Consider the following 10,541-nt stretch of genomic DNA (forward strand, 5'->3'; position numbering starts at 1 on the left):
AGACAGTGTACTTAGATAGGGTGGGGAGAATCTGAGGGGGTTGTGAGCTGTCTAAGCTTCTCAGAAAGCAGACTCCTTCTCTCCCCCAGCTCTGCCCCTTTCCCACCAGTCTCAGTAGTTAAGGAGTTGTGTACCTTTATCCAATTAAGAGTCTTATGGCTTATTCCCCCACCCACAGGGAAACTCCACCTTCCTCCCTTTGCTAAGTTTCACTGGAATTCAATCACAGGGGCATGACATAGTGAAGCCAACTACTTAAGGCAAAACCATATAGTTATTTACTCATAAGTAGAGACACAAAAGAAATAAAACCAACTATAAGAAAATAGTCTAGTAAGTAGTACTAGTACTAGTACTAGTTCTACTAGTACTAGTACTAGTAGAAACTAGTAAGTAGGCTGTGTTCCCTAGCTCCTCCCAGACCTTTTGGGGTCCATAAGCAAGTCAACTTTGTCACCTAAAGAGAACATTTGGGCATTCAAATGTACACTTCCCTATTGTCCTCAGAGGGTAGCCTGGTGATGCAATGGATTGTGCCAAGCCTGCAGATAGGAAGACTCCTCTTCCTGAGTTCAAATCTGGCCTCAGACACTTACTAGCTGGGTGACCCTGGGCAAATCACTTAATCATGTTTTGCCTCAGTTTCCTCATCTGTAAAATGAGCTGGAGAAAGAAATGGCAAAACCTCTTTAGTATCTTTGTCAAGAAGACCCCAAATGGAGTCAGGGAAGACTCAGACAGAATTCAGATGACTCACCATCAATATTGTCTTCAGGAAATACCTAAAGAAAACCCAATTAGATTCGGACCTCTTTAGGGGCAGCTCTGAGGTCTCTTATCAATCTGCTATGGAAGTAGACAAATCATTTAACCCCTCTACCCTTTCTTTAGGTATTTCCTCCATTGGGAAAATGGGGGTTGAGCTAAATGAGCTCTTATAGCTCAAAATCTTTGGACCAAGTGATTTGTGGACCCCAGGTGGGATCCCAACTCTGCAGCTGCCCCCCTTTAAGCAGGAGCAGGCAGGAGCACCTGGAGAGGGGAAGAGTTGTCCAGGTGTCCATATCCCCCCCAGGTTTATATTTCTCATCTTTCTGACACTGAAGCAAGGGGCAGCACCCCTCCTCCTTCATGGATCAGTCTTCCTGACCCCCATTGCTCCTTGTGATCAGATATGCGTGGCTGAGGTTTAATGCCCCCTAGATGATAACCAAGTACCCAGAAAGAACTCTCTACCCTTCCAGGAACCACCCTTCCCTCAGCCAACTCATATTCCTTTTCTCTTTTAGGTATCAAAAGGTTTTGTCGGGACATTCATATGATGCTGGGCTTCAAACCTGGCCTCTACTTTAAGGCCTGTTGGATGTTTCTGTCTCCAGCAACTCTAATGGTAACTGGGAGACTAGAGATCGGGCCCCAGGGGAACACAAGGAGATAGGCTCACCATCTCTGGTCCTTCTTCTCCCTTCCCAGGGGAGAGTCCAAGGATAGATGCATCTTTAAGGCAGACAGTCTAGTTAGGACTTCCTTTCCCATTCATGGAAGCTGGGAGGAAAGGGCTCCAGATTCACTCTAGGTCTATGCTTGACCTGAGTCACTACTAGATACCAAATCAAGAGTTGGGTTGGGGAGTGAAATTGTTAGTTGGCTACAGGAGGGTGGGGGTGGCAGGAGGAGAGAGAAAGAACATGAGTCATGTAACCCTGGAAAGATTTTCTTCATTAATCAATTAAATTAAATTTTTTAAAAAGAGTTGGGTTGGGCATATTTTGGGGTCTGAAGGGTAATAATTAGGCTGACTGCCCCACAGGCGCTGCTGGTATATAGCATTGTGAAATACCAACCCTCGGAATATGGCACTTACCGGTTCCCATACTGGGCAGAGCTCCTGGGCATCCTGATGGGCCTCCTGTCTTGTGCCGTGATCCCTGCCTGCATGCTACCTGCTGTGCTCAGGGAAGAGGGGACACTGTGGGAGGTGAGTCCCTACCTGGCCAACCTTGAACTCAGTCCCAAATCTGTCTCCCATCGTCGGGGAGTGGAAAGAGCAATGGATTTGGAATCTGAGGTCTTGGGTTTAAATCCCAGTTCTCTGAAATGTTGGGCTTGTGGAGGCCTCAGTCACCTCATTTGTAAAATGAAAGAGTTGGTTAGCCTAGGGCAGTGCTAAACTCCCTTCCAGCCCTCATTTTCTTCCTGAAGATAGAATCCCATCAGAGAGAAGGCCCTAGGGCAGATGACTTAGCATCTTGTCTGAAGGATAGAACCCAGCTTAGGCCCAGATGGGGGCTAAAACGAAAGAGATAGAAGATGGCAGAGCCATTGGGAGGAATCTTCTATCTCGGGGGAGTATGTGGCTCCTTCCCCTTTTAACAAAGTTTCACAGCTGAGAAGGGCCTTAGAAGTATTTAATCCAAGTCCTTCTTCCTTTGGGTCACTTAATGCCCATATGACCTTGGTTAAGTCACTTAAACTCACTGGACCTTTGTTTACTCATCTGTAAAATATTGGGGTCAGACAAGGGGGTCTCAAGTCCTTTCCAGATCTTAATCTGCTAGCCTGTGTGATCCTGTCTTTGCACATCTCTCTGATTCCCTCTTATTTTTCACTTCTTGGAGTTCACTAATATTTCATGGTATTCATATGCCATGAGTTGTTTAGCTGTTTTCCAGTTCAGAAGTACTTATTTTGTTTCCAGTTTTTTATTACTATAAAGAGGACTACTATGAATATTTTGTTGCATATAAGACCTTGCTTTCAGTCGTTAGATTTATTGAGTAAATACCCCATAGTGGAATTGTAAAATCAAAGGTTATGAGAAGTTCACTGACTTTTCCCCTATAATTCCAAATTGCTTTTCCACAGAGGTTGGACTAATTTACAACTCCACTAACAATGTATTTCTGTGCTAGGTGGCATAGTGGATCAAGTGATCTACTTGGAAACAAGAAAATCTAAGTTCAAATATTGCCTCAGGCATCTACTAGCCTAGCCTAGTAATTTTACTAGCATTTACCAGATTCAAGGCAAGTCACAACTTCTCTTAACCTAAATTTTCTCATCTGTAAAATGGATATAAGTACCTATCTCACATGTTAAGATTGAATGAAATAACAAATATAAAGTTCTCAAATTTTAATGTACTATATCATTACCACTGTTGTCTTTCTCCAACACCTCCAAAATTAAATATTTCCATTTTGGTCATCTTTGATAAGTATGATGGGAAACCTCAGCATTTAAAATTTTTTTAATTTCTTTGAGAACTTTAAAAATATGCAATAATCATTTATATTTCTTCTGGGAGACTTAGCTCTGTCAAGAGAATACCAGACTTCAGATTCCACAGATGATGTTTACTACCTGTGAGATCCTGGATAAGTCATTAAATCTCTGGGCCAAGATTCTTCTAAATCTGTAATTTTTTTTTTTAATCCTTGAGTTATCTATTAGAGAATGGTTCTTGGTTATCTTTGAACCAATTCCTACTTATTTTGCATAGCAGGCTTTAGAAAATGGTTCTTAGACTTATTTGTGCCAGTTCCCTATAAGTTTTGCATTGTAGGCTTTTATTAGAGATATTTGGTACAAATTTCCTTTTCCAGAATGTCCGTTTTTCTTTTTATTCTCTATGAACTGCATGCTTTTTAATTTTATGTAACTGAAATCCCATTTTCTCTCTCGTGCTCATTTTTATCCCTTGGTTGTTGAGCAATTCTTTGTTGATCATACATTTGTTGGAGACCTCCTTCCATTTTCTAATTTTTTTCTAATGCAATCTTTTATACTTGAGCCACTTAGAGCTCATGGTGCTGGACTGAGCCCATTTTCCTTGCTTTCTAGTTTTCTCATCAGCTTTTGTCAGAGAGTGAGGTCTTTCCTCAGTGGGGGCTGTTCTAGGATTCATGAGATACTGTCTTTCCAATGCTCCCTCTCTAGTTGTTCCACTTTTGCCCCTTTCCCTTAATGGCCTGTACTAAAACCATTGCGTGTCAGGAAAGGGTACCAGCCTCCTGGACCTGGGAGTCCGAAGTGTAGGCTCTGCTAATGATTCACTTCAGTATTTCATTTGCTCTCGGCCTCAGTTTCCTCATCCTGTAAAATGAGGCAAACCAAATAATGCCAAAGTTCTTTTTAGCTCTATGCTTCCATGACCTCTCCCCAGGTAAGCTTTGTGTGTGTAGGGTGCCCTCTGTTGGGCTTATCCAGATTCTGCCGCCATTACTGATACTTCTGGCCAAGACCCATTCACTTTCCCCTCCAAATTGAAGAAGCCTAGAACTTTGAAAATGAAAGGAACCTTGCTCCAACTCCTTTGGGTTACAGATGAACAAGACCCAGAGACCCTAAATGGCCTGCTTAAGGGCACAAAACTAGCGACATGGTGGAGCTTCTTGCCAGAGAGTGTCTAGACTCTCATTGTATTCTAAGAACTAGGGAGCCTTGGGGTGAGGCCTTTGGGCTGACCCATATTCTCTGGAGCTATGAGGGTGGCTCTGGTGGCCAGAAGCCACCAATGCATTCTGGTGCCCCAGTTTGTCTTACTAGGGGCAAGAGGATGATCAGACCAAGGGAAGGAACCTTATGTGAAGAGATTCAACTCTCCAGTATCTGGATCATAGATTTAGAAATGAAAAGGATTTCAAGATCATCCAGTTCAATCCTTGAATTTACAGATGAGAAAGCTGAGCCCTGGAGAAATTAAATGATTCCTCAAATTAACCTAGATTAGAGTAGAGCCTGAATCTGAATCCAGGTCCTCTGACTCTAAGTTCAACATTCTTGTCTGTCTGGAACCCATCAAAGTGGCCCAACTCTGTCCACTAAAGGCCATGAGGTCAGCAAATAACTAAGCTTCCAGGTCAGTAGTTGCCTTAGTTCAAGGCCTGGTCAGAGAGACTTGAATTCAAATTGTGTTTCTGGTTATTAACTGTGTTACTTTGGCCAAGCTCATAGGGAAAGGAACCCTATCCTAGACCCTTTTCATCAACAAAAGAAAGATTTGGAACTAAATGATGTTAGGGCCCTCTGGTCTCCAGTAAGGGAGCTAGGTGGCACAGTGTGATTGGAGTGTTGGATCTGGAGCCAGGATGACCAGATTTCAAATCCTGCCTTATGCTATGTGACCCTAGGAAAGCCATTTAACGCCAGCCTCTGAATCCTCATCAAGTGAATGAGAATAATATCTCCAACTCACAGAGTTGTGAGGATAAAATGAGAGAACATTTGTAAAGGGTTTTACAAATCTCAAAGTGCTCTATAAATGCTAGCTGTTATTATTCTTTAACTGAGGGCCGATTACTATTTTAAAATTTAATGTTATTGTTTCCAATGAAGAAAAATCCATTTTTCTCCCTCCCAGCTATCCTCTGCTGGGAAAAAAGAAAGAAAAACAAAACTCTTGTAATAAACTTGCTTAGGGGAGGAAAACAGATTATGCCATTGATTGTGCTAAAAAAAATCGATGTCTTATTCTGTGGTCAGGGCTCCTCTAAGAAATGAGTACAGTGAGGGATTCCCCCAGCTTGCCTCATGCATCACAATATAGCAGCCCTTGGCAAGGGCAGTGTAAATGGAATCCAGAAAGGAGACTGAGATCTAGCCTGGGTCCTATTGGGCACTCCTAGATCTCTTGAGAAGGAAGGGTCCATAAGGCTGCTGGGGTTGGAGGTAGGACTCACATTTTCAGTTTCCCAAGCAAGGGCAGAGGAAGAGAGAATAGGAATGCTTGAGTCACTGGATTCTGCCCTAGCTGACTCAAAGGAAAAAAGGTATTTCCCCTCCCTCCATCTCCAAATAGTTGAGGGAAAAGTCAGATGACCCTTCTTCTTCCTCCTCTGTTCCCAGAGGATCCAGCAAGCCAGCCGTCCAGCCATGGACTGGGGTCCTTCTCTGGAGGAGAACAGGACAGGCATGTATGTGGCCACCCTGGCAGGTAGCCAGTCGCCTAAGCCTCTGATGGTTCACATGAGGAAATACGGTGGCATCACCAGCTTCGAGAACACAGCCATTGAGGTGGACCGGGAAATCGAAGAAGAGGAGTCCATGATGTGAGAGATGGGGAGCAGGGCCCCTGGGACAAAGGTCTACAGAACTATGGGCCCCGCAGGCCCTCCCCCATAAGCAGGGTGATTACTGTGGGTCTGAAACTTCTGTCCCAGGGCCAAGAGGCTGTGTGTGTGTGTGGGTATGTTCCTGGGGATCCCTGGGAGGAAATGGGGCAGGATGAAGTGATCCTTTCTGTCTTAGGTGTGGTCAGAAATCAAGCCCTGTCCTGCTTGAATTGTTTCCATCCTCACTGCCCATACACCTCCCTTGGGCCCAGGTCACCAACAAAGCAATCATTCCTGACTTCTCCCATTTCCCCCATCTGGACTGTCCTTTGCACACCTGTCCTATGGCAGAAACCTTCCCCAAACCCATGCTGCTACAAGGAATGTCCTTTGGAACCTGGGGGACAGGGTAGAAGAACCCATAAAGATGTTTGGAGCAGGAGTTTAGAGTAGCCATTGGCCTGCTAACAACTTGGATCAACCACCTGTATCTTTTCAGGGCCTCAGCCTAAAGGATCTGAGGGAGATCCTTGCCTCTTCTTGTTTTCCAGTAGACTGGGCCCTGGCCATTCCATTCATTAAGCATTTCTTCTAGGCCCAGCCTTGTGGTAGACTGTAGGGAATAAAGCAGAGTATGAGATAAGCTTCCTGTCCCAAGAATTTACAGTAAAGCTGGAGAAATAAGGCAGAAAGCACAAACAAAAATATGCCAGGTTTCTACAGTCACTGCAGTAGGAATTCAGAGATGGGAGAGATGGCAATGAATCTGAATATTTCAGGGAAGCTCCCTGGAGGATGCAACCACACAAGAACAAGTAGGATTTGGCTAAGGATTAGGATCAGGACTGGCAGCACATACAAGCAGGAGATACAATCTGAGTCAAAATTTGGGACAGGACAGACACTGAACTGGCTAAAATGAAAGAGAGAAATGAACTTAAGTGGAGGAGAGAGGGATGTAATCATATTGGAGAGGACTTGAAATGCTAAGATGCGAACTCACTAGGGAACCATTGAAGATATTGTGGGGAGCAGGGCATTAGGAAGTTAAATGACCCAGGGTACAAATTGAATTGGAGGAAAGAAGCCAGTGCCAACAGGGAGAAGAAGGGAAAGGAAAGGCAGAATCAGAAAATTAAGCTGTGGCAGGAGAGGTCCCTGGAAGTGATGCTGACTGGGATCCAGATCAGAGGAGTTTGAGATGAAAGGTTCATATGTGGCCTCACTCATGTGTTGTCAGGAAGACAACAAAAAGGATTATTTTTGATCCCTAATCACATTCCCCATAGTGATTCTTCCAGACCCTCTCTTCTCTTCCAACCTCCATTTCTCATCCCATACTTAGACCAGATGATCTAAAACTGAGACCCTCTGACAGGAGTTTACCTTCCTTCCCACCTTAAAGAAAGGAGTATCCCATATTTCCTATGAATGTTGATCCTCTGGACCTCTCCTTTAGCAATTACCCTTTGTTCTTTAGACATCTTGAATCTTTCTTTCACTGGTTACTTTCCAAGATCCTGTAAACATTCTCCAGGCTCCCTGAAACTCAGTCTCTTTCTATTCCTTCCATCTATGGGACTATGGTCCCTTCTTTCCCCTCCCCTTCACTGCCAAATTTACTAAAGCAGTTGTCAACATGCACGACTCCCATTCCTAACCACCCACTCTCTTCTCTACCCTTTGCAATCTGACTTGTATCAGTGACTTTCAAGTCATAAAGGGTGTGGAACTTAACAACTCCCTCTCTTCCAGATGATCTCTCCTCCTTTGGTTCCCAGGACATTGGCTCTCCTTCTACCTCTCTCCCCACTTTGGTCTCCATTGACTTCAGTTCTCTTCCCAAAGCCCTTAAGATGGGTAGTACCCCCAAATGTTTTCTTCTTAGCCCTCTCTTCCCTTGTCCATATTCTTCACTTCTGGTGATCTCATCACTCCTATGGCTTCAACTATCACCTGTATATGTAGGACCTGAGAATCTATATCCTGTGCCCTGCCTCCCACATCTTCTGTCTGGATGGGATACCTCTATCTCAATATCCCAGAAGCACTTCAAATTCATCTTAGACAAACTTGAACTTCTATTCCCCCCCCTCCCCCCAGTCAGACTTCTTTTCCTCTTAACTTCATTATTTTGATTGCAGATACCAAGTGAAGCTCACTGGGCATAAGAATTGTCCTCTTCTGCTTTGAGCAGGCAGCTACCCCTGGGTCACCTGGAGATGGGGAGAGAGGAGATCTGGGATTGCCTTGCCTTAGTTGAGTTCTGTTCTCCTCAGGGCTATATTTCATTCTTCTTTCTCCCATCACATCCCCCTAAAGTTACTCTGTCCTTTTCAATTCTACCTCTGCAAAATATTTTTCATCAGTTCTTCTGTATTCTATGCCAATCATCATAATATAGGCCCTCTTTTCTACCCACCTAGACTACTGTAACAATTTCCTAAAAGATTCTTCTTATTTCCACCATGTCCCCCTTTCAGCCTCTCCTTCCCACCCCTTTCAGATTTCTTAGGCACAAATCACATCATGCCACCTCTCTGCTCAAAATTTCTACTCTGTAGAATTCTGATGGGGATCAGCAAGGAGGCACCACAGATAGAGCACTGGCCCTGGAGACAGGGAGACCAGAGTTCAAATCTGACCTCAGACATTAGCTGTAGCCCTGGGCAAGTCACTTAACCCTGTTTGCTTTAGTCTCCTCAACTGTAAAATAAGCTGGAGAAGGAAATGGCAAACCACTCAAGGATTTTTGCCAAGAGAACCCCAAACAGGGTCACAGAGAGTCAGACATGACTTAAAATTTCCTAAACAACAACAAAGCGTTCCAATTCCTTTGCCTGACCTTCTAGACAACCTCCCTCCCTTAGAACCTGGTGTACCACACTTAGTACTTTTCCAGCCTTCTTTTATTGGACTGTTCACCATCCTCCAAATATACTCCATGCTTTCCTGTCTCCATGTCTTTCCTCACAGATGGCAGCTAAGGAAAAACCTTGGCCCCTTTCCCATCTATGGAAAAGCTCAGATGATTTCTTTCCTTGGAATGGGATGGGGCTGCCCAGAGGCCCAAAAGCCGAGTGTAGAAGACTCGACTATTGAATTTCTAGGCTCTCGTGATGCCTCTTCCTCCTCCAGGAAGTCTTCTCTAATCCCTCATTTCTCTTGCATCCCTCACATGGCATTTTGTCCTTTTCTAATTAATTTTGGTAGTCATTTACATAACTATTTGTCTAGGGGCCCCATGCCAATATAAATATAGCCACTGTAGCTTATGAAGATTGCCTGACAAGACATGGAAGGACTGTAATGGATAGAGGACCAATAAGGAAATCTCAGCTCTTAGGAGTATAGTTCTGAGTGTATGGGATATCCTCCTGCTATACTGTAAGTTCCATAAAGACAAGGGCCATTTTCTTCATTTCATATCCCACCCAGTACCTTGTACAGTACACTGTACACAGTTGATGCTTAATAAATGTTTCTAGAATCAGGCAGATCACACTCAGTTCCCCACAATAGCAGTCTAATCTTGAGTCTCTCTTCCATACACTACTTACCAGCCTCAGGCCTCAAGCAGTCATGCCATGGTAAGATCCTGCCCCTTCTTCCTCATCTCTGGGACCCAAAAAGCCCAGAAACCAGACAGGAACTCTCTGACCAAAGAATGGTCCAAGCTTGGCCAGGGGAGTTGGGGAAGGGGGAGGATGGATGCCCAAGTTAGCAGCATAGATAAGAATAACCTTAGAGGAAGAACTGCTGCCAGTCCTAACCTAGGGTACCCATGGGAAATGCTCCCTTATCTACCAAAGGGGATCCTGGCAGACTGCCAGGCTTAGGGCCTCTGCCCAACTATATTGTCCCAATCTCTCTGAGACAGAAATACTGAAGAGACCAAGAAGAAAGAAAGAATCAAGCGCCCTGTGTTCTTATCCCAGCACCATGGGCATTTCTCTTTCTGCCTAGGGAAGGGAATCTGTCCAGGTGGTATCTGTGCCCCTTGAGATGGTGGGACCTACTAGGATATGAGGGTGCACATATCCACGAGGCAGCTTGTTTCTTGCAAATAGTATTATACAAAGGGTGCAGGCACTCATTCTTAAGGTAGAATTGAACAGTGTAATTGTGGTCTTCTGTGAACCATATCCTTTCTTCCGATGTGTTTTGTTCTCTTGACTGTCTGTGTTCTGTTAGTTCAGTGTTAATAAACACTCAGTGAGTAGCCTTCCAGACAACTTTTCCTTGTGTGGCTGATTTCTAAGATAATACCTCCCATCCTTTTTTTCACGTGACTCTCAGGAGAAGCTAGAGATGGTGGTAAATACAGAGGATGAGAAAGGGGGGGGAGAGAAAGAGAGAGGGAGAGAGGGGGAAGAGGGAGAAAGAAAGAGAGAGAGAGAGAGAGAGAGAGAGAGAGAGAGAGAGAGAGAGAGAGAGAGAGAGATGGAGAGAGAGAGAGAGAGAGGGAGGGAGGGAGGAAGGAAGGAA

General features: G+C 44.4%; 1 protein-coding gene across 1 annotated transcript in view; it reads left to right on the top strand.

Annotated features, from left to right (window-relative positions):
- SLC6A7 (solute carrier family 6 member 7) overlaps positions 1-10,288 on the top strand; it is a 30,278-nt gene extending 19,990 nt beyond the window's left edge. The window contains exons 12-14 of the mRNA XM_001369231.4: positions 1,290-1,390; positions 1,811-1,978; positions 5,848-10,288. Of these exons, the coding sequence (XP_001369268.1) occupies positions 1,290-1,390; positions 1,811-1,978; positions 5,848-6,054 (476 nt within the window). The 3' untranslated portion in view covers positions 6,055-10,288. The remainder of the gene's footprint in view (positions 1-1,289; positions 1,391-1,810; positions 1,979-5,847) is intronic.
- The last annotated feature ends 253 nt before the right edge of the window (positions 10,289-10,541 follow it).

This window comes from Monodelphis domestica, chromosome 1 (assembly GCF_027887165.1).
Source record: "Monodelphis domestica isolate mMonDom1 chromosome 1, mMonDom1.pri, whole genome shotgun sequence".
In the NCBI taxonomy this organism is placed as follows: Eukaryota; Metazoa; Chordata; class Mammalia; order Didelphimorphia; family Didelphidae; genus Monodelphis; species Monodelphis domestica.